The 24833-nt window shown below is 51.4% G+C and overlaps 1 protein-coding gene across 2 annotated transcripts in view; it reads right to left on the bottom strand.

Moving 5' to 3' along the window:
• The window catches only part of XRN1 (5'-3' exoribonuclease 1), a 1049234-nt gene that overhangs the window by 364478 nt on the left and 659923 nt on the right, over positions 1-24833 (bottom strand). For both annotated transcript variants that reach the window (XM_078666417.1, XM_078666416.1), the window contains exon 33: positions 16706-16820. In XM_078666417.1, coding sequence (XP_078522543.1) covers positions 16706-16820 — 115 coding nt within the window. The remainder of the gene's footprint in view (positions 1-16705; positions 16821-24833) is intronic.

Below are 24833 nucleotides of genomic sequence, written 5' to 3' on the forward strand. Positions count from 1 at the left end.
CAACTCCCAGCCAGAAAACCGAAGAAGGAACAACACCACTACAGTTCCCACAATCCTTTGTGTCAAGCCTTAAATAAAGCCCAAAACTCGTAAAAACACACTCCTTTGTCCTGTTCTGCTTCTCCACCGCGCCACAGCGAGCCCAGCCCTACTCAGACCTAGGTGCTACTCCTCCTACCCATCTATGTGTAGATGTGCTTCTTCAGCCTGGCTGACTCACCCGGTCTCCTGAAGTCTCCCCCAGCTCCTGTCACTCACAAACCAGACAGCTTATTCACAAGCTAGCAGAGGCAGGCTGGATGGTTAGGTCAGAAAATACCTACTTTCTAAAAGAGGTATTTTCAAACACAGAATGTTAAAAACCAACTTCACTAAAAGATGTATTTTATCATTCTTAGTTCAGGCATACTTAACTCGAATTTTTACCATGTTCCCAGAGTCAGTTAGAATCATAGGATGTAATGATCAAACCGCCCATTCTGGCCTATGGAGAACAGTAGCCTTGCAATAGTGAAAAACGAAGTAGGCTGTAATTCACTATCAGGACATGCCACACACACCAGGGCATGTCCTACCTTTTACATACAATGCACCCTGCTCATGGGGGTACCTTGGGCCAACCTTAGGGGAGACTCACATGTAGAAAAGGGATGGTTTAGGGACTTGCAAGTGTGTGCACTTGCCAAGTCAACATGGCAGTCCCAGGCTGCGCACAGGCTCTGCAATGGCAGGCCAGCGTTACACTCTACGGGCAGTTTGCGTGGATGGCACAATCCAGTGCTGCAACCCACCAACAGCATTTGATTTATAGGCCCTGGCACTCGCAGTGCACTTTACTAGGGACTGACAGATAAATCAAATATGCCAATCATGGAAATACCAATCCATAACACATTTTATACAGGAGCACTTGCACTTTACCACTGGACAGCAGTGAGGAAAGTGCGCAGAATCATTACACCAGCAAAAACAGTCAAAACCGGGAGGTCAGAAAGCAAAAAGTCCAGGGAAACACGCCAAAAGTCTAACAGGCGACCCAACACCCACCAAGCAAAGAAAGCAAGACAAGACGAAGGGAGAATAGTACACCCCAAGTCCTGTCAAGGCACCAGGAACTCCCTCCAGAAGCCCAGAGGAATAGACAACGGCAGAGGAATACCGAAAAGAAGAATCACCCCAAGACTCCGAGGAGAAGAGGCAGAACGGAGGCAAGCCCTCCACTGGAACACACACAGTGAAAGGGACAGTTGAACACAGCCTGAAGTTAACGGCCAAGGCAGGAATAACGCCTCAGGCAACAAGGCAGATGTGGGAAGAAAGGCGTAGTCTCAAAAAGCCCCAGAGAAAACAAAAGTAGGAGCACAAAGACCACGTCAAAGTCCCCAGACGAGGAGCAGCAGAGCAAGCGGAGCAGCTGACCGTAGACAAGCGCTCGTGCCGACCGCCAGACCACCTCGAGCTCCAAACAAGGCAAGGGCCAAGCAAATCACGAACGACCCCAAGAAGGGGACCGTATGGACAGAAACCCACCCAGGAAAAAGTGGGACCACTCGGAAGTTAAGAGGAGGAACAAGTAGGACAGACCCAGCCGTCAACACAGGAAATCATCCCCCCTGGAACACTAGACAGAGGACTAGGCTGAAACGGCGGACAGGAGGGTGAAATACCGCAGCACAACACCGAAGATGGCATACCAAGCTCGTCAGTCTATACCTAGAAAGACAGAACTGAAGCAGCGCCGCTACACCCAGGTAATGATCAAGAAACCGCACCAGCGAAATACAATGGCACCAGGAAAGGCAAGAACCCGCAAATGAGAGTTCACACCCTCCCAGCGAAAGACAGTTCTATGCAATAGCTACAAGTACCCACATGGGGTATGACACGTCCCAAGAAAAGTATGGGAACCACTCTTAGGGAAGAAATCCTGCATCAGAGAGCAAAACTATAAATCCGCGGCAGAAACCATAGAAGGCTTAGAAAGCAGTAAAAAAGTAGACTCTTGCCAAAAAAGGGGGGGCTGAACCAGCAGCCAACTGAAGAAGTGAGTCAACCAAGGGACCCAAAGGACACAGCAACCCACACAGAAAGTGTAACGGTCACTCCACCCCAGGCTCTAAGTGCAAGTGGGATAACACCTCCCACCAAGACCCGGAGGATCAACAAACCAACCTACTGAGGAGGAGGAAGAGGACAGAGGCCCGCAAGAAGACGCTGAATGGCTGAGTCTGCATGAGTATTAAACAGAAGGACCCCGTCAAAGGGCTGGTGAACCAGACGCTCTCTAATATTTTCAGGAAAAACGGCATCACGTAGCCAAGCGTGGTGATGGAGAGCCACAGAGGTGGCCATAGCACCATGAGAGCATCAGCAACATCCAAGGCTGCTTGAAGAATAAACACGGCCAACTCCCTACCATCCAACACATGGCCCCGCAGATCAGCACGGGCACCCTCATGGGAGACGTGAGAAAGAAGAGACTCAACCGAGTCGCACAGGCTGGAAGTAGCCTTGGCCAACACACACAAAGTGTTAAGCGCCCGCAAGGCAGCGCTGGAAGAAGCAAAGACATTACGCCCCCATGAATCTAAACACCGAGCCTCCCGAGACAGAGGAGACCGAGGAAACAACACCGCAGGCAAACACAGAAAGGCATTCCGCAGAAGAGAGCCTGGAGTAGAAGGATGAAAGGAAAGACAGAAAGGGCTGTGCGGAGTGGGACGGTGATGATGCAGGAGCGCCTGAGGCACCGGTTCACCCATGGCAGGACGCCCCCAAGCCCCCATCAGAGAATTGTGGAGTGACGCTTTAAAAGGAAGGAACAACTCCCGTCCACCAGAGCCCTGGAGGAGAACTTCCAAAGGGTTGTCCGTGGGAAACGGAGTGACAGGTTCACCCATTGGCAGAATACCAGCGGCTGTGGAAATAGCCCGCACAAAGGCAACACTGGCCTCAGTAGGGCGCCGCGGAGGGGAAAGTAATTTCTCAGTGGGCGACAGCTGCAGACTGAACTGTCCATCCCCAAGTCCAGGGGGGTCGGCCCGCCCCGGAATAGTGGAGGATCCACAGATGAATGGGGAACCTGAGGGGCATCAGGGGAAGGTGGAGAGGTCGGTGGAAAAGCCAGCCGCGAACCATGGAAGGAAGGGTTCGAGGATTTAGGCCGTGGGGATGGCGAGCAGCCTTCCCTGGAAGATGCCGGTGAAAAGGCAACAATACGGCGCCCTGTCTCCGGAGAGGAACACACCAACAGTTGACAGCGCTCTGGAGAAGACGGGACCTCAGGAGATGGATCCAGAACACAACGCCGGGGCGGCTCAGTGGAGTCCGCCACCGGCGCCTGATAGACGTCGATCCCGGCTGGAGTGGGCACTCGTGGCGGCGGCTCAACGTCTGCCACAGCGTGCTCTCCAGGAGAATGGGGCGGGGTCGCCGCCGGAACGGCGAAGGAGCGGTGCCGAAAAGGTGCTGGCTCTGCCTCAGACGGAGCAGCAGCCCGCGTCGAGGACCGAGAGGGACTTGGGAAAGCACCCCAGGTCCCAGCCTCCACCGGAGTCAGGGAGGAAGGCTCCTGGCGCTGAAACGGCGCCAGCTCAACCTCTGGAGAGGCAGCCGCATGCTCAGATGACCGAGGGGGACTCGGTGGGGGGGGCAAGCCTGGAGTCCTGGCGATCTCCTGCAACGCCACAGGGAGCCCCGTAGGGATTTGCGGCAAAGCAGGGATGCCAGGCGCCAAAGAGGGGAGCCCTGAAGGACCGCACCTCAATAACGCCACCCTCCTACAACCTGAAGCCAAAACATTCGGCGCCGCCGGTGACTCCATGGAAGTCCTCGCGTGAGGCAAGGGATCCGCGGACGTTTCAGGAGGTCGAGGAAGAGCCAAAGAAGCCTGCAGAGCCGTAGCGTAGGTTATCATTTAGGCCCTAGTTGCGCATGTCCCGATGGGAGCTGGCACCCACCGTGGAAGGAGGACAGGGCCTCAGAGACAAACTGTAGGACCTACGAGCTGGCGAGCCACGCCCTTGGGGTCGTGGCGAGAGACTATGTCGCAGACGAAACCGGTGGCTCCTTGCTTCCGAGGTATTGGACGAATGCTGGGATGACACCGACCTGGACAAGCGCGCCTACAGCAACTTCATCCGGCGCTCCCGCTGTGATTTAGGCTTAAGGTGCTGGCAAGAGTCGCACTCCTCAGAGTCGTCGTGCTCACCTAGGCACCACATGCAAATCGGATGAGGGTCCGTTGCAGACATGGGACGTGCACAGGAGGTACACGTCTTGAAGCCTGAAGGCATTCGCACACTGTTCCACTAACGCCAAAGCGTGAAAAAGAAGAGAAGGCCTGAAAACAGGCCAGGACACAATCCGGATCCACGCTGCACGCGGAAGAGAGAAAACAAGTGACGTGGGCGCGTCGGGGTGGGACATATGTATCCTCGCGGACGTCACGGACGCTGACGACGTCAGGGCGGAGTCACATGGTGCCGTCCCCCCGGCATGCAGGGATGCTGTGGCAGAAAAGTTTTACAGATCCAGTTCCACGCCTGGGGATAATTCTACGTTAAGGAATCTGTGGCTAGTAGTCTCTATCAGATAGGCTATTTTAACTAATGTCAGCAATATTGTAACTACTCCCACTCTGTTGACTAAGCAATTCTTATGTAACCGTATATGTATTTGTGTATACACTTGTACTGCCTCTTTTTGAGTCACCATGCTAACACAGCAATAAACTGGCCAGAAAAGGCCCATGGTTTCTGTACTCCTTGGACTGCCTCATACAGTGGCCTGAGGGTACCGTATTGACGCAGTCTCCCTCATGTGAGGTTAATAAATGTATTCTCTTGATTTTACAGCTTCCGTGCCAATCTCTTCTTTGTTGGTTTAAGGACCAGTGCATCAGTGAGCCCCTAAAAAGGCTTTTTATTCTACATAAGTAGCTGCCTCGACGTCATCTCGGCGACCACAACGCCAACGACTGACGCGGAGCCGTACGACAGCACCTTCCGAAGCGGAGGGGTAATGGTGACGAAAACTCTCTGGATCCAGTCGGACGCCCGGGGGTAATTCTAAGGTAAGGAATCTATCAGTATGTGTTTCTTTCAGATGTTTATTTTCAACCAAAGGCAGAATGAGTCTCATCAAAGACAAAAATGAAGGGTGCATAAGGTGGGACACTGAAGCCCCCTGAGCAAAAATCCCCTGAACTAGAGCTAGGTGTAGATGCTACTTGTGGTCGGCAAGTTAAAACCTGCTGAACATGTTCACCATGATGTTGGGGGAGCCCGCTAGATGAGTTGCTCACCGTGAGACTACGTTGAGTACTACCCAGCGCTACTTGCAAGCCAAAGCAACAATGCCTGTTCCAGTACAAGTTGTTTTGTTGGTCAGCACCTGAATTGCCTTGCTGCTTAGAAATGACAGGAAAGCTTTCAGATCCTGGCATAGGGAACGCACTCCCAAAAGATTTCTGTGGAAACACTGCTGTGATGGGAACTAGAGATCCTGGGCTGCAACATCACCTATATGACCTCCCCAGTTGATGGATAATGCATCTCTTATAATTGTGGCATCTAACAGAGAAGAGGACAATGACCTGCAGTAAATATGATTTGCATTTGATAGCAAGTTCTGTAATGCCTCTTCATAAATGTGAAACCGGTTTGAAAGGCACCCCTAATGCTGGAGCCATTGCTGGCATAAGTCCAAGTAAGAGCCGCAGGCGTGACTGAGCTAAGGGCACCAGGAGAATACAGAAGGCTAACAGACCCAACAGATTCCAAACTCTCACACAAAAAAAAAACAGGATTGTACATGAAGAGCAGGCCCTGAAAAGGGCTTTCTTCTGGGATTCAGACATCGAAGAAAGCAGTGGAAAGAAAACACTTACTGCCTCAAAGTGTTACTGGAGTAGTCCTTGAAGATTGTAGAATGAAGATTCACTTTTCAAAGGAAAGTAGATGATTTATAAGGAATCCTGAGAAGAGCTCAGGCTGGAGACTCCTTAGCACAACGTGCGGTAGAAAATCTGAGGGACTGAGGCTCCTCCCAGGAAGGTTCTAGAGGGAGGTCGGAGCTGATTGGCTGACTGTGAGAGTTTGGTCCTTTTTGCATAAGGACAAAGAAAGGCTACTAAGGTGAGACCCTTAGGCCTATTTTCTCTATGTATGTCTATAGGACATTACTTTTTTATGTACCGGAGGCTCCCGTCTCGACGACGGGGAATGATTCAGGCATGTGAATCTATGAAAGACACCCCTAATACTGGATAACCTGAATGTTCTGGACTTACTGCTGGGGCTGAGAGGTCGTCAAGTGACTGTCTCCATGGTTCCAAAGAACTGGCAGGCTCGGTGCGGGTTGTTGCTGGAGAACCCCAGGTTCAACAATAGCAGCATTATACTTTGAAGCTTGTCCGAAACTAGTTGTGTAGAGCCCACCTTCAACAGCCAATCAAGAGACAAGAAGACATATATTCTTGATCATAACCTGTGAAAATGGGCTGCAACATATGAACATGACTTTTGTAAAGACCCAAGGGACTGATGTAAGACCAAAAGGACAGCAAATTGAAAGTGAGTGGAACCCATCACAAAACACAAGTATTAAAGTGTGTTCTGTAGTCCCAGGTACACTAACTCGCCCTCTAGGTCCAAGGACAATAAGTCTTAAGCAAGGGTCATCACTTTTGGAGGAATGAATTAAGACTCAGAGTTCTAGTTCCACCAGAGGCCTTCCTCTTTCTTGGGCCCAGGAAGTAACAGGAGTAACACCTGAGTTACCAGTCTGGGAACTAACTCAATCACACCCTTGTCAAACATCAACACCTCTCTGGAGAGGATTTGAACATGATCCATGGAAACTAGCTTAAAGACCAAGAAATGTGGAGGAGGAGGAATTTGCAAATGTAGGGCATAATTAAATTGACCAATATGCAAGGTGGCCAAGATGGCGGCGGAGTAGGACGTGCTTTTAGGTCCCTCCGGCGCCTGGCCTTCTACAGCTTTGTATAGCACCCTGCTCCGGCCTCGGCTACTGCCCTTCGAGCTCCCTTGCATATTCCGGAGATCCGTGCACCATTACCGATTCTCCGCTGCCCTGCCGCTGTGTCCCAGGGGCGGAGTGCGACACCCGGCGAGGCCGGAGATGGTGGCCCGCGCAAACGAGCCGCGGCAGTGGGCTAGCGTATTTGGCCGTGGCTGGACTGAGAAAGGCTGCGAGCTGGGGCTGCGCCTCGGGGGACGCCCGGGAGATGCCCGACAGAGAGGTGCTGACCCGGGCTTGCGGCAGCCTCCTGGAGGAGGCGGAGTGACGGAGACCCGGTGCGGGTGAGGCGCGCCTCCCGGCCCCGCGATCTACGTGAGCCCGAGGCTTGTGGCCTAGACGTCCCGGAGGTCACTGCTGGAAAAAGGGATCCGCCCTGCCGCTCGGCTCTCTGGGGCTGCGGCGTCGCTGCTGGAGGCGACCGCGCGTTGGGCGGCAGGAGAGGAGGAAGCCGTGCGGCAGCCCAGAGGCGCGGACATCCAGCCGGGGGTTCCCTGATCCGCACCACGGACTGTTGGCGGCCCGGGCGGCCCTCCTGGGGCGGCTCGCGCTCCCCTGCTGGTGTTAGAGGAGGAGCGGCCTGTGGGACTGGGGAGGCAGTGATCTCCTTAGCGACGTGGCTTTGGAGCCCCTGGAGCCTGGGTGGCGCCTGGGACGGGGGACGCACCCGGGGATCGCGGGCCTACAGCGGCGGAGAGCCGAACCTGTGGCATCTGGGGGCCTGCGAAGGGTGAAACGGTATTGCCGACCCAGCCAGACGACAGCGGCGAGAGCCATCCGCCACGTGGTGGCGTTGGAACCCCTGAGCCTCGTGGGGCTGCTGAGGTGAGCGGCCGCTGGTGCGAAAATCGAGCCGTGGATCGAGGCCTGCAGCAGCTAGGAACCGGACCTGCGGCATCTGGGGGCCCACAGGGTAGGGTGCGAGGCGGTCAAAGCATTGAGACATTGATGAGAGAAGCCCTATCCTGGCGCAGCGGTGGTGATGCCCCTGGACGTTGTGTGCCTCTTGAGCTAGGGAGCCATCGACAGGGGGTTTGGACCCGTGGTGTGGAGCTGGGCCATTAGCGGAACCCCCCAGCGGACCGTGCCTGGACCGGCTTCAACGCAGAGGCCTAGCGGCGCATGTGGTGTGGCGGACTTGCACAGGAACCCGGACAATGTGAGTGATGGCGAGCGGCCTGTGCCACGTGGGGAGCACCGTACCAGCCGGCGGACCGCGGAGCGCTTGATTTGAGAAGGTGGTTGGGCTGACCGCCGGGTTTAATCGCTGCGGAAGCGACGGTATCTACAGGAAGACCCGTAGCGCGCCGCCCCGGCGATCCAAGGCTGTCTTTCGCCGCTGGGGAGTGGGAGGACAAGCGACGCCACAATGTCCACATCACAGCGTAAAGGGAAGCCTGGTAAGGATGCTCCTCAGAAGGGGACCCAGCAGCCGGCGTCTCCTGGGCCCAGCGTATCACCTAAACCAAAGGACGATGAGGCTCCCGCAACTAAAGCCTTTATGATGGAACTTTTCGCCGCCATTAAAGAAGATATCTCTGAACTCCGCTCTCAGCTGGCTTCGGACCTTCGCGAGGTGAGGAGAGATGTAGATGGCATCGGAGAGCGGGTGGCTACTCTGGAGGATCATGAACTGAGCGTGGCGAATGATGTACACCAACTACAGCAGGATGTGATCCGCCTCACGGAACAGAACCTGGACCTCCAGGCCCACGCGGAAGACTTGGAGAACCGTTCCCGCCGGAACAACATTCGCATCCGGGCTGTGCCATGGGATGGGGAAGCTGGTGATCTCAGGGAATATGTGTGCAGATCCTAAATGACGAGTACGTGGACGCCATCAGGATGGACAGGGTCCACAGGGTCGGCCTGCCTAGACGCGGAGGGGGCCCTCCCCCCGATATTTTGGTCTGCGTCCACGACTTCCAACTGAAGGAGCGCATTCTTCAGAAGGCTCGGGAGATCCCATCCTTGCAATTCCGAGACCACCGCCCCCAGTTATTCAAGGACTTGGCGGCTTCGACACTCCAGAAGAGACGCGAGTTTCGCCCTGTAACCACCTATTTACGAGAACAAAATGTATCTTACTCCTGGGGTCACCCCTTTCGCCTCATCTTCAGGTGGCAGAACAGATTGGTACAGGTCCGGTCTCTTCAAGCGGCTAGGGACATCCTGGGCCTTGATGATTCAGCCCCCGCCCCGGATGACGGGAGCTCCCCTTCGAGGCGGAGACGGCGGTCGCCGTCCTGGCAGAGAGATTCGGCGAGAGACGAATCTGAGGAGGCCTGACCGTACGACCAGCTTGCAGGAACAGGGGGCAGCGGTTGCATCTGTTACATCTGTGACGGTGCCATCATCTCAGAATAGCTCTGGGTAGCTTGAACCTTGCAGCGGAGCTTGTATGGCGCCGGAGGGGCCCTTCTCCTTCAGGTACTGTGGGTAACTTTGTACTTTTGGAAAGACACCCCAGTCCAGCCCTTGGAGGGCACACCTCCTGGTGCCCTTTCCCCCGCCTCATGGGGGCGACTACCAATGTCCGCACATGGGGACTGTTCTGTTCGCTGTTGTTGTTTGTTTTCCTTTTTTCCACTCCTTCAGTCTTTTGGACAGGGTGGGATCCGGGATGGTATGTTGAGGGAGTGAGGAGGGGGGGTCATGGGGAAATTGTTTGGGATTTGGGGGGGGGGAGGTGCGGCGGGGGTAGTGGTGGTGACAGGAATGTGTGGTTGGTTGTGCTTTTTGTGATATGGCTTGTGACTGTTGTGTCTGCAGACGGTGTGCGTTTGGCTTCAGGGGCTCCAGGCATGTGCTCTTTGACTGTGGGGTGCTGGGAGGGGTCTCTGGGAGGCTGTACTGCATTACCTGTGGTTACCTTTGGTGGATGTGGTGAGGAGGGGAGGGGTGGTGCGGATGTAGCAGGAATGGGTCTGTTATTTAATTATGCCTCTTAGTATTGGGACATGGAATGTCAATGGCCTGAACTCCCCGCAAAAACGTCAGAAGGTGTGGAAGTACGTGATTGATCACCAGCTTGATAGCGTGGGTCTCCAGGAGACTCACCTGGCGCATAGGGATGAGCTGCGCCTCCGGCACAAACTTTTCCCCCTTATATATAGGTCGTCTGCTTCCACGAAACATAGGGGGGTAGCTCTTCTCTTTCGTGCGGCCCTGCACTTTCAGCCTATGGATGTTCGCAGTGATAAGGAAGGCCGTTGGCTGATGGTGAAGGGTCTAGTCCATGGTAGACTTAGCACTTTTGTGGTGGTGTATGCCCCCAATACGGGTCAGAATGGCTTTCTCCGGGGCCTGCTGCGGAGGGTGGGAAACTTTGCTGAGGGACACTTGTTTCTGTTGGGGGACTTTAATTTAGTGTGGAGTAGAGAGATGGATAGCTCTGGTACCCAAAGAGCTGATGCAGGTCTGTTTTCTGCTGAGACACAACGGGTATTGGTGAAATGGGCTTACTCGATGGTTGGCGTTCCGTGCACCCCCTGTCCCGAGATTACACCTTTTTCTCCCATGTCTACCACTCCTACTCCCGCCTGGACCACATTTTTCTAAGTCAAGCCCTCAGGGGAGATGTCCTAGACTCTAGTATATTCCCGCTATCAGTCTCTGACCATAGTCTACTTGTGCTCGGTCTGCGCTGGTCACCAGCAGGTGACGGACGACGAAAGTGGTATTTCCCGGCTTCAGTAGTCAGGGACGACACCTCAAGCAAGGAGTTACGGAAGGCTATCAGGGACTTTTTTGTTCTCAATCCTGTGTCAGATACGTCAATATCCACCACCTGGGACGCCTTTAAGGCCAACTTCGAGACAAGAGGGAGCGGGACTTTATAGGAGGGATTCAAGACTCGATGGGTGAGCTGCAGCACCGTGATGAAACTAAGGCTGCTCTCTTTGGCCGCTTCTATGCGGAACTCTATGCGGGGGACACGCTCGACTCCGATGACCAGCGGGGTCTGCCCATACCGCACGTTTCTAAGGAATGGAACGAGCTACTAGCTGCCCCATTCACCAGCAGCAAGGTGCTTGCTGCCATTAAAAACCTGAAACTCCATAAGGCTCCGGGACCGGATGGCTACACCGCCCTCTTTTACAAGACATATGCCACAGAAGTGTGCGACTTTCTGGTTTCCCTTTTTAATGACATGGCTGAATCCGGCACTACAACCGGCTCGCTCGCTGAAGCCGTAATTTCAATTATACCTAAACCGGGGAAAGACCCCACGCAGTGCTCTTCGTTTCGCCCGATAGCCCTCCTCAATATCGACGCCAAGCTATACTCCTCGACCGTTGCAAGCAGGCTCCAGGATTTGATGCCGGCACTCATACATCCGGATCAATCTGGATTTATTAAGGGGCGTCAGACCCACGATAATACAAGGCGGGTTGTCCACTTCATAGAAAAAGCTAATAGGTTCCGGATACCAGCGGTACTAGTAGGCCTTGATGCTGAAAAAGCTTTCGACCGTGTGAACTGGAGCTTTCTGTTCCACACTTTAGCTGCCTTTGGCTTCTCGAACAAATTCATCTCGATGGTGAAGGCGAACTACTGCAGCCCCTGCTCTAGAGTGGCAGTGAACCGGCCATCTATCTGCATTTTTTCCCCATTCCCGCGGCACCAGACAGGGTTGTCCTCTCTCCCCCCTGCTCTTTGCCTTGAGCATTGAACCATTGGCATTGGCAGTGAGGGAGCACGAGGAGATACGGGTTCTTCCCTTTACCGGAGAGCAGCACAAAATTACCCTATTTGCGGATGATGTACTGCTCTCTATTATGGACCCGGCACGCTCTCTACCACATGTCCGAGAGGTGTTATTGCACTTTGAGGAGGTGGCCGGCTTCAAGGTCAATTATGACAAATCTTATGTGTTAAATCTCACACTTTCACCCGCAGAGGTGGATCAAGTGCGGCCTCTCACCCCGTTGGCTTGGGCCACCAGCTCCATCGTATATCTGGGGGTTCATTTAACGCCCACGATTGGGAAACTGTGTTCAGCGAACTTTCCACCGCTGTTGGCAAGGACCCGGGCGGACTTGGATCGGTGGAAACCCAAATACTTATCATGGCTGGGCAGAATTCACACCATTAAGATGGTCCTCCTCCCCAAATACCTGTACCTCTTTCAGGCGCTCCCTATTCCTCTGGACGTAGACTTCTTTTGACGCCTTAAAACTCAGATGCTCGGATTTGTCTGGCAAGGGGGTCGAGCGCGATTCTCCTTCACAGTTTTGCGACGAGCATTGGGGGAAGGAGGTGTGGGTCTTCCCGATATGCATCTGTATTACAAAGCAGCACAACTACGAGTACTGGTGGAATGGTCCCAACAAACCTCGGAGAAACACTGGTTACACATGGACAGGAGTGTCGCGGGTAGATCAATCTGGGACCTGGCCTGGAAACCCAAGAAAGACAGGCCCCAAAACACTTACATTAGTACTCCCACCAGTACCACCCTGAAGGTCTGGGATACGTTGGCCGCTGATGACCGTTGGACCACATTTCCATCTCCGTTCACGCCTATACACTTTAATCCGGCATTTTTGCCGGCACTACAGGAGGGCCCTTTCAGGGTGTGGAGGGAGGAGGGATGTAGGGCTTTAACCCACCTATTTCACGGCTATACTCCGCTTTCCTTTGATAACTGTATGAGGGATTATGGTGTCCCACCGTCGGAACGATTACACCATGTCCAGCTACTCCATTGGGCCATGTCACCTGAGGTCCTTGATGCGGCTACGAGACCTCCCTCATCCTTTGAGGCTTTCATCCTCCGGACTTCGGCTATGAAAGGTGTCGTTTCCTTCCTTTAGCAGCTACTGCTTACCTCGGCAGTGTCGCCTCGTCCACGCTACATGGGGCAATGGGAGGAGCTCCTGGGGCAGGACATTTCAGACAAGGAGTGGTCGGCACTGTGGCGCGATATTGCATCGCATAATCATTCCTTGGACCTGAGAGAGGCCCACCTTAAGACGCTCATGGACTGGTACTTGTACCCGGCCAGACTCCATCGTATATTCCCGACTACTTCTGACAGATGCTGGAGGGGCTGTGGTCTGCTTGGGGATTTCCGCCATCTTTGGTGGGATTGCCCGATTATTCGCCCGTACTGGAAAGAGATCCTCTCCCACATTAAGGCGATCCTTGGTTATCCGGTGGCAGACTCTATGGCCTATGTATTACTGGGCCTCCGAGATCCCGGCCTTGAACACCAAACGCGGGCGGACAAACACATTTTGTGGCTCTGTCTTGGGGCGGCCAAACTTACTCTGGCCGCCGCTTGGAAAAAGCCGGAGGCTCCGGCGATATCCTTATGGCACGCAAAGCTATGGAAGCTGCTTAGCATGGAACGAGTGGCGGACATCTTCCTAGGCAACTTCAAAAACTTTCAGTACCGCTGGGGTCCCTTGGTTCGCTTCCTCTCAAACGGTCTACCATCTGCAGTTTGCCCATCCTCCATACGAGCGCTCCACCTATTTCAGGTTTAATGAAGGGATCACATGAATGACTGATGAGTGTGGCGGTCACCACCACTAGGGAGGGGGTGGGAGGGGAAGGGGTGGGGTGGGAGGGGAAGGGGTGGGAGGGGGGGAGGGGGTGGGAGGTGGGGGGTGGGGGGAGGGGTTTACTGCGTTTTATTCCTTGGTTGTTTGAGGCTCCCACATGGATGATCGAAGCCTTTCAGCTCCGGACATGATAACTATCTGGGCACAAGCGGCTACGCCACCTACTGCTGAGCCTCTAAGTGAATGGATTTCTAGTACTATGCTCACGCCGAGACTGCTCCTTTGCCCTATGGCATTGCCTGCTGCTATGTCCGGTTGCGGTCTGCTATTGCTTATCACCACTGCTAAGTGCCTTGCCTATGCCCCCTGTGTGGGACGATGTGCGGGATTGCCGCTGTTCCTTTCTTTGTTTCTCTGATAAACTAAAAATAAAAATGTAACAAAAAAAATTTAACAATATGTACAACTCGCTGATCAGAGGTAAATGAATGCCAGTGAGACAGTAAATTACTTATTTGGCCTCCCACTGGGGGCTCGTTTTGTTCCAGGACAATCTAAATAGGCTTTTCTGCTGTACTGGATGAAAAGGAGGGAAAGGCTGCTTCTGCTGTTGTCCCCTCACCTTCACCTACCTCCGAAGGCCCAAAGATTTTATGTAAGCAGCTGTATTCACTGTCATGGTTAATGCTGATGGAAGGCAAAGCCCCTGGAGAAACCTGCGATTCTGCCAGTGAAATTGGCCATGGGGGAAGTCAGCTCCAGAAAGCATGCCAACTACTGGTCTTGATATCAGTGGAAGAATTATCCTAGTCAACAAAAAGCTGGGCAATATCAAAAGGCATATTTATCAAGCAGCCCTGAAAGTACGAGAAAAACACCCTTAAAGCGCATCCGGCAAGGTCTGTGGATGATAACACTGGTCCCCACAGACCGCGCAAAAGAATCTGTGAAGTTCAGGCAAGATCTGTCGGTCGCATTATGTCCGGTCAGTACAGTTTGAGCAAAGGATGAGAGGAGATCCTTCAACAATGCAGACAGGACTCCTTGAGCCATATCCCAAAGACAATGGCAGCAGGAAAGAAGCCTTTAGGAAATGCAGTCCCAAACTGCCCAACAAAAAAATCTTTTTGTCCATGCCATCAATCACTTTCAACTACCTGTCCAGAGGGGTAGGAGGAAATTAGTTCAGGCTAAACTTGCAAGTGGACACTTGCACCACTATACTTTCAGGCGATGTTTGCTACCTCAGAAACAAGGGGTCACCATGCCTTTGTCCTCCACATTTCTTGGCCTTTAAGCTAGTTTCCATGGATCATGTGCAAATCCTCTTCAGAGAGGTGTTGATGTTTGACAAGGGTGTGATTGAGTTAGTGTGGAGATAAACAGCTGGGGTCAAAAACGGCTTTGGCCAAGCTGCCATAATATTATCTACTAGCACCTCATTAAAAGGTAAAAGATTCAGATATGGTGGGCCCAGTCTGAAGAATGTCCATATATAAATTGTCTTTAATTTCTTCTGATAGTAGAGGAAGTTTGCAGCCACGTAAATTGCCATCGACAAAGAAGGATTCTCCTTAGTGTAAAGACCATGCAGAAACTCAAGGGCTGACTTGGGGAAAGTATTAAGTCCACAGGCATTTTTCAAGTCTAAGTAAAGGTCAGCATCAGTATACCTCTAAGGAAATAAATGATATACTTCATTATCATCATCTACTTCATCATCATCATCAAGTGAGACACTAAGAGGCATATGAATCGCATAAGAGAGATTGCAATATAGCTTAATTCCTAGCAAACCTTTGACCACATGGCAGCAGAGCAGTCAGGGGTTCGTCTTTGAACCAGGGTTGTGCTTCTGTTGCTGTGCAACATGGTTTTGGGCAAAATCTCACAGAGGACAGTTCCAACTCTGCAACCAGCACAAGTGGATATGGCACCAACATATATAGAGTCACTGTCAGCACCTATTGGTTGGCAACCAGGAAGGCCTTCATCACGGGAGTAGAGTTACAGCCCAGCACCAATAGTGTAGGGTGCAGACTTTCAGCAGGGTGAGTCGGAAGGACACACCTAGGGAAGTGCGATTAGGGACCCTGAAATCTCCTCGGAGATGAAAGATGTATAAGAGGGAGGCAGAGTGACACTGAAAAATATTGCGGCATGGTCTCTTTGCAGGCTGCAGCATGCTGAGGATTTGAAGATGGCCTACGAAATTGGGGCATGTCTTTTCAAGGATTGCAGTGGGCACAGATGAGGAGAATAAAGTCAGAGTTCAATGCTGTGGACTCAAACAGAGGAACCTTTTCCACAATCTGAAAAGTCCAGCAGTCTTGTTGACGGTGCTCTTTTGCTTTTAGTTGGAAATCTTTTCAATACAAAAAGGAGCGACGGCCAGAGGATTTGAAGTGCTGTTTAGGCTCAAGATACCACAGGCTGACATTGTGCACTTCCGTGACCATAATCTGCTTGTGACATTATAGCCTCCAATGGCAACATCCTAACTACACTGCCAAAATTAAAGGTAGAATTTGTTCAAAATCAAACCGAAATTGAAGTTCCAGATTCGAGTTAAAGAGTGTGGAAAACAAATTAACTGAAATGAAAAGGTGGACCATACATGCTGCTCTGTGTCGTCACTCCCGGAGAGGTACAGATTATCAGTGAAAGCTCATGGCATCACCTACTGGTGTAGGAGATATTAAAGCATTCCTGATTAGTCTGGCACCTGATGCGATTCAAGCTGTGGAATCTGCAGGAAAGATATCTATCACAAACTGATTGTTTTCGGGAAAAATATAACTTAAAAGAGGCATATTGTGTCCAACAGGGTTTAGAATTCCCCTTCTAAAGGCAGGATACAAAAGAATTCAGCAGTTAGAATTATGCTCTGTTGTGAAAGAATTTTCATTCAAGTACTGATCAAAGGTTTCTGAAAATAAATCAATGATTGCATTCATACAGTAGCTAGATTCCTGGGCGTGTAGGTCCAGGTGCTTACACGAGTAGTGCAAGGGGTTTCAGGTCCATGGATGCACCAATCTTAAATCAGTCTTGGAAATCTAGTGGAAGCAACTTTTTGTTCATTTAAACCAGTCTATAAACCAAAACATTGATACCGAGGTGGAAGAAATGCCTTTCACTTCACTTACGTTTTTTCACATTTTCTTGCTTCTTTGTGTGATTTTTAGGAGTGCCTTCACTGTAGCCTGGTTTATGGAACTGCATACAACTTCCTAGTTTCTTTTCTGAAGGTATAGTTGTACACTGCAAATTAAAGTACATCTTTAAACAAACTTCCATAGTAGTCTCTTGTAGAAGATCCCTGTCGTCATCCTTTTTCTTAAAAAAATTAATTCTGAAGTAGACCAAAGTTACTTTTTTCAGCAACAAAATTCAGTAAACATCCATTAAAATTTGTAAGACTCAATAGCCTAGCATAGTTACAGGCACAAACTGCTACATTTCCACCAATGGCAAGTAATAGTGTGGCTGGATCACTCTGACATACTGACAGGCACCAGAGGCAGTAAACATTCTAATACCATGGAAGCTAAAGAGGGTGAACAATAATATAAGGAATATGCTACTTACCAGTATGCATCTGTTCTTGGCATGTAGGGGTGCTGACATTTATATCTGTGCATAGATCGCCGCCTAGTGTTGGGTCCGGATGATTGCACATTGTTGTCCTGGAAGAGTCTTCGAAGTATCACGAGATGGGTGGCTCCTCCCCTGGACTACAGTGCGCATGGGCATCCTCTCCATGCTCAAATTGTTTTTCGCCATTGTGGCAAAGATGGAATATGATACAGTAAATGATGACCATGCTTGAGAAGAATTCTGAGTGCTACAGCTGCGACAGGCACCGGGGAGGAGGGCGGGCGATATAAATGTCAGCAGCCCTACATGCCAAGAACAGATGCATACTGGTAAGTAGCATATTCCGTTCGAGGCATGTGGGCTGCTGAATTTATATCTGTGCATAGAATAAATAGTAGTACCCTCCTTAGCAGCGGTTGCCCGTGCCAGCAGCAGCAGTCTGAAAAAGAGTTCTGAGAACAGCCTGACCTACAGCAGCTTGCTGTTTGGAGTGTACATCCACGCAGTAGTGTTTGGTGAATGTGTGTATGGTGGTCCATGTGGCTGCTCTACATATATCCTCTAGAGGGATGTTACCTAGGAAAGCCATGGATGCCCCTAGCTTGCGTGTGGAATGCGCTCTTGAGGGAACTGTTAATGTGCGTTTGGCCTTATGATAACAGATCTGTATGCATTTAACAATCCATCTGGCAATACCTGATTTGGAAATTGGGTTGCCCTTGTGCTGTGGAGAGAAGGCAACTAACAGTTGTTTAGTTTTCCTGAAATCTCTAGTCCTGTCTATGTAATACAGGAGAGCCCTTTTAACATCGAGTGTGTGTAGTGCTCTGTCTGCTACCGAATCAGGATTTGGGAAGAATACTGGTAGTTCAATAGTCTGGTTGATATGGAACTGTGACACCACCTTAGGCATGAATTTAGGGTTGGTATGCAGCACCACCCTATTGGCATGAATTTGGATGAAAGGCTCCTGGATAGTGAGGGCTTGTAACTCGCTAACTCGTCTTAGGGAGGCGATAGCTACCAGAAAAGCCACCTTCCATGTAAGAAACTGTATTTCACAAGAGTGAAGAGGTTCAAAAGGTGGGCCCATGAGCCTGGTGAGAACAATATTTAGGTTCCAGACAGGCGAAGGAGGGTGTCTTGGAGGAATTACCCTTTTTAGACCCTCCATAAAGGCTTTAGTGGCAGGGACTCTGAAAAGGGAAAGGTGTTGTCTATTTTGAAGATAAGCTGCGAGTGCAGCTAGATGTATTCTGATGGAACTATACGCTAAACAGCATTTGTACAGGTGTAACAGACAGCATATGATGTTGTGTGTTGATGCATCTAGTGGATTTATGTCATTATTGGAACAATAAATGACAAAACGTTTCCACTTTGCAGCATAGCATGCCCTGGTGGTAGGTCGTCTAGCCTCCTTGATGATGTCCATACAGTCAGGGGGCAGGTTTAGGTAGCCAAACTCTATGACCTCAGGAGCCTTATTGCAAGGCTCAATTGTTGCGGATCTGGGTGCTGAATTTCTCCATGGCTCTGAGTGAGGAGACTGGGTGTGAGTCTTAGGCGCTGGTGTGGCACCACCGATAGTTCTGGGAACGTGGTGTACCATGCCTGCCTCGCCCACGTTGGAGCAACTAGGATGAGGGTCATGGAGTGCTGCCTTAGTTTGCGTGCTACCAGCGGTATCAGTGTGTGGGCGTGGGAGTAGGAACGACCGCGACACCAAGTAGTGGGGTCAAAGATGGTTTTATTTTTATAGGTCTCAGGGGTTTTGACATAAACGTCCTTCGGTTCCGCAGGGTCAATCTCTCCCGGGCAAAAGCACTTTGGTCCGTGGTGGTGGTCTTCTCCCGTCTCTTGATGGGGTTGGGGGGGTCGTCACTCCTGATACCGCCGGCTCCGTAACATGCAAGAGACCAACAAAGAGGGAAGCCGTTAGATCAATGTCCTCTATGGGAGGTGCACCAAAGGGGGTCCGGGTGATGTGAGGGCAAACCCAGTGAAACGTGCTCAATCAGTGTACAGTGCTCAGTGAACAAAGAAAAAGGGAGGGGTTTGAGGTGAGGTACCGGGGAGGAAAAAGGTAATGGAAGGGAAGGAAAATACAAAGGGCAAGGACAAACCGGGATTTGTACACTATTCACACTCGAGCACTCCGGCTCCCCACCCAGGCTGCCCAACGCCGCCGTACCTGTGACAGCCACACTCCTCCCTCTGGAGTGTGGCACGGCGGTTCACAGGGTCGTTGGCCTCCTGGCTTTCCTCTGGTCTCGGTCCCTCCGTCTTCTCCGCGATGTTCCTTCAGGTTGCCTTTGTCCTCGTCTCCTCCGCTCTCCTCCGTGCAGCTTGCTTCCGCCTTTCTCTCCTCCGGGGTGATCACACACCCTGTGTACATCACTTCCCGTCTTTTGTCCAATCCTGTCTCTCTGACGTCTTTCGGGGGCGGTTCTTCCTCCTCAGATGCGAACGCCCAATTAAAGGAGCCGCTAATGTCTTCCTCGTCGGCCGGACCGATCAGCCCGTCCTTCCACGGTTCAGTCTGTAAAGAAGGAGGCGGTGTATGGTCAGCAGGGCAAGGACTCCACCATTCACGAGGGGTACGCATCCCTACCGTGTTACACAGTGGTGCTGGAGGAAAAGCGTACGCAAATTTGTTGGACCAGTTCATCCATATCACATTGCCCTGAGACTGCGGGTGTGGGTGTGGGAACCTGGCGGCATTTTGCGTTTTCGTGCGTGGCGAATAGGTCTATTTCCGGATGACCCCACTCTTGGAAATACGGTTGTAGCACTGAGGGATGTATCTCCCACTCGTGCATTTGGTGGCTGTGTCTGCTGAGCAGGTCCGCCATCTGGTTGTCCTAGCCCGGAAGGTGTTCCGCCATGAGGAACATGTTCCTTTGAATGGCCCACTTCCACACGCTTTGTGCTAAGTGTGATAATTGCGGAGAGTGTGTCCCTCCCTGCTTCTGGATGTAATACATCGCAGTCATGTTGTCCGTCCGGATCAGCACGACTTTGTTGCAAAGATGTAACTTAAATGCCTTCATTGCCATGAAGATTGCCATCAGTTCCAGTAGGTTGATGTGCAACCGTTTCTGCTGCGTTGTCCATAGTCCCTGCACTGTGTAACTGAGGACATGCACTCCCAGCCCTGGAGAGATGCGTCCGCTGTCAGCACTATTTGTGGCAAAGGCTCCTGGAACGGTCGCCCCCTGCAAAGGTTTTGTGTGTTCCACCAATGCAGAGAGTTGTATGCACGACCGGTCACCAACACTAGGTCTTTCAGCTGTCCTTGAGCCCGTGTCCACTGCTGTGCTAAGCACTCCTGAAGCGGACGCATGTGTAGCCTTGCGTGAGGGATTATAAAGACGCAGGAGGCCATCATGCCGATCAGTTGCATGAACACTTGCGCTGGGAGCGAGCGTTGTGGTCTGAATTTTTGAATCAGCACCTGCATGCTGTTTACTCTCGCTGAGTTTGGTTTCGCTGTGGCAGTGAGAGTGTTTATCTCTGCCTCTAAGTACTGTTGTACAGCTGTGGGTTGAAGATGGGACTTCTGGTAATTGAGTGAGAATCCCAGACTGTGCAGGAGGTGAATTGTGCGGGACATGTGGCTGGCACATTGCTGGGCCGACTTTGCCTGGACGAGCCAGTCGTCCAGATACGGATAGACATGGATGTGTTGTCTCCGAAGATACGCAGCCACTGTCGCTAAGCACTTAGTAAACACCCTGGGGGCTGTAGTGACCCCGAAAGGCAGGACCTTGAATTGGTAATGCTGGTTGTTGATGGTGAACCTTAGGTATTTCCTGTGACTGGGGTGAATGGGAATGTGGAAATAGGCATCCTTCAGATCTAGTGTTGCTAGGAAATCGCCCTGACTGAGTAGTGGCAAAACTTGCTGTAAAGTGAGCATATGAAAATGTTCTGATAGGATGTACTGGTTTAAGGGTCTGAGGTTTAGAATGGGCCGAAGAGACCCGTCATTCTTTGGGATCAAGAAGTACAGTGAGTACACCCCTGTGCCCGGTTGGTCTACAGGCACGAGCTCTATTGCTCCTTTTTGCAGCATGGAGATGACTTCTTGCTGCAATAAGTGTGTGTGCTCTGCGGATATAGGACGGTGCCTTGGGGGAATGTCTGGTGGAGTAGAGGTTAGCTCTAGACAATAACCGTGTTGTAGGAGTTGTCTCACCCACCTGTCCGTGGTAATGCCTACCCAGACTGGCAGGAACTGCTGAAGTCTTCCCCCGACTGGTGTTATGTGGTCGGGGGGCAGTGACAAGACGTCACTGTTTGTTGGAGGCGGAGGATCTGGTATTATTATTTCCACGTCCTCTGCCTTTGGTGCTGTTCCCCCGGTATCCACCCCTAGTGTTCTTGTTATAGGTGGACTGTGTGCCTCCTTTAATATATTGGGCCTGTTGTGACGCTTGTCCTCTAGAGGCTCCCCTGTTACGGGAGCGCCGAAAGGAACCGCCCCTGAACTGTGTAGGCTGCAGAGCTCCCATGGATTTTGCAGTTTCAGTGTCCTTTTTTATCTTCTCTAGAGCGGGGTCTACCTCTGGACCGAAGAAGTCAGGGTTAACTGGCTGATTAAGTAGAGTAGTCTGGATCTTTGACTTGAAACCAGAGATGCGGAGCCAGGCATGCCTCCTAAGCATTACGCTAGTGTGTATGGCCCTAGCTGCTGTGTCAGCTGCATCTAACGCACATTTGATTGATGCGTTTGAGATTAACTTTCCTTCTTGTATAAGCATTTCTGCTCTTTCTTTATAGGCATCAGGCAGGTGTTGCATGAGCTGCTCTAAGGTGTCGTAGTGGGCCCTATCGTATCTTGCTAACAGGGCCTGTGTATTGGGGATCCTCCAAATATTAGCTGCTTGAACCGCCACACGTTTTCCAGAAGCTTCCAAGATTTTGGATTCTTTGTCCGGAGGAGGAGCATCACCACTAGTTTGGGAGTTAGCCCTTTTACGAGCATTGGACACCACTAGGGAGTCCAAGGGGAGTTGGCCCTTGATGTACGTAGGGTCCACAGGCGCAGGCCGGTACTTCTTCTCAATCCTGGGGTTTACCACCCTTGCCTTAGTGGGCTCTTTAAAAATGTCCCTAGCATGCTTGAGCACACCTTTGAGCATAGGCAGAGTCTTTACAGATCTTTCCGATGTTGAGAATGTATCAAAAAGAAAGTCCTCCTCTACAGGGTCAGCATGCATGTCGACATCGTGGTTCAATGCTGCCCGTTCAATTAGTGCGTTAAACGCAGCAGTATCCTCAGTAGGCGACGTCTTAACCGCATAGGACTGAGTGTCCGGGGTGGTGTGTGGTTCATCAGGGTCCACAGTGTCAGCCCATGCCTGGGACTCATCTTGATCAGTGTCTACAGGGTAATTAAACTGTTCCTCATTGTCCCCCTCTTTCACAACCTCAGTGGCAGGTGTTGGAGAGTAGGTATAGTCTTGTCCATATGTTTGAATGGGTTCAAAGAGTGTAGGAGAGGTGGCAGAGTCCCTTTTCTTCTTCAGAGGTATCCTGTAGGACTCCATAGGAGTTTCAGGAACGATTTTCCTTTTATAAATGGTGAGTCAACTTGATTCAGAGTCAATGAACAGTTTAGACTGATTCTCATAAGACGGGGCCTGGAACAAGACATTGTCCTCAGTTGGCTGAGTAGACACAGCTCCCGATGATGTTCTGGACGAGTCGGTGGCCTTTGTGGGTTGGACCGCCTTTGGTCGCGCCGTTGGGGGTAGTCCGTATTTGATCGGCGCCGAGAGTAGCGCCGACGGACCGACCTGTTTGGAGGGAGGCGCTGATTTCGATCCGACCGACTTCGACGGTTGGGCTTGCTTGTGGCCGTGCGTCGACTCGAGCTGTGGTGGCGCAGCAGGTACGCCCTTGTGCTTCGATGACTTGGCTTGTTCCATCGGGCCGAGTTTGGGTCTTGACTCGAAGGCCTTTACTAGCAGCGGCTTCCGCATCTTCGGATCGAGGGGCCTTTGGGCCTCAAGTCCCTCGGAAGAGTCGCCGCCTTTGGAGCCAGAAGTCGACGTCGACGATAGAGTGACGTGTTTAACGGAAGACACGTGCTTCGGCGCCCCGATCTTCGGGTCGACACCCCCTTTCGACCCCGAGGGGTCAAGCACGCGTGTAGACTTGGTAGACTCCGAAGTCGTCGAGCCGATAGCTGTTTTCAGTGTCGGTTTCGATTTTGCTTCCTTTTGTTTCGGTTTCGATTTTTCCACAGATTGTGGCCTATCGACCGATGGCTCTTGTGAAATGTTCTTAGTCGGGCCCGAAAGCGGGACTACAGAACGTGGACGTTGATCTTGGCTAAGGCCTTCCGGCGATGCCTCGACCTGAGCCGTGGAAGAGTCTTTATGAGGCCCCGCTACAGCGGTTGGGCCTAGCTCCTGGCTAGAGTCGTCGTCGACGGCTCCGGTAGGTTGTGTGTCGTCTCCTACCTCGACGATGTCTTGATCCAGGACGTAGACTTGTTCCTCGTCCTCATCGTAGTTGGATTCTTGTTCCGACGCTGGATCCGATGGACGTTCAGGATCCTCTTCGTCAACCCCCTCCGCGTCGTCAGCACCGAAGATGTTTTCGTGCTCGGGCGCCGACTCTCGCGCCGACTGCCGTGCAGCGCGTCGAAGGCGAAGAGTTTTCTTAGACCGGATTTTGGAACAGGCCATACAGCTGGCCTCGTCGTGGTCTGGTGAAGACATTTGTTGCACACTGGGTGCACATCTATATGGGGGTATTTGGAATTGCAGACGGGCATCGCTTGAACGGACTCCGTTCCATCGTCGATCGTCGAAGGGCCTTTGGTGTCGAAAAGAAATCGGCTTTTCGACGTCCGTCTGGAGAACCGGATACAAGGCACCGAGCGAAAGACAATACCGACGCCCCGAAGGCCTTTTGGCCTTAAGAAAGAGTAGTTATAACTATTCCGAACTTGAGTAAGAAAAGTACATCCGAACCCAATGGCGGAAAAAAACAATCTGAGCATGGAGAGGATGCCCATGCACACTGTAGTCCAGGGGAGGAGCCACCCATCTCGTGATACTTCGAAGACTCTTCCAGGACTACAATGTGCAATCATCCGGACCCAACACTAGGCGGCGATCTATGCACAGATATAAATTCAGCAGCCCACATGCCTCGAACTGATCAATACCTTGAAATCTAACATTATAGGAAAATCTTGAACTTCATTTCAAAACATAGCTTAAGTAGAATCCAAATAGCAGGTAGAGAGCAGAGTAAGAAACTGTAAAGGAGGGAATGTGATCGAACAGTTCCAACAGCAAAATATAAAAACTTTACTGCCCTTTGGATTACACCTAGAAACTAGAGCATACACGATAAGCCTCGTACAATGGGATATTCGTTAACTCTTTATCCTGCTCTTGAAAGGAAATAGGGATCAAGGGAGTAGAAGGTGTTACATTTTATTCTCTGGGTGAACAAGGTTTATTATGTTCTGTTACAAATAACAATGCAGTCACATTGGCAGGTAACTACACTTACAGTAAGATGTCTGCATTGTGATTTATTAGTCATCGCTATAAAAATACAGATCTTACAAATTGCAGCACGAAGAATAAAAAGGGTTGCAACTTAGGCAGTTTTCTTTCCCTATTTTGCTTAATGAATTAACAACCTTTG

Source organism: Lissotriton helveticus, chromosome 11 (assembly GCF_964261635.1).
Source record: "Lissotriton helveticus chromosome 11, aLisHel1.1, whole genome shotgun sequence".
NCBI classification, from domain to species: Eukaryota; Metazoa; Chordata; class Amphibia; order Caudata; family Salamandridae; genus Lissotriton; species Lissotriton helveticus.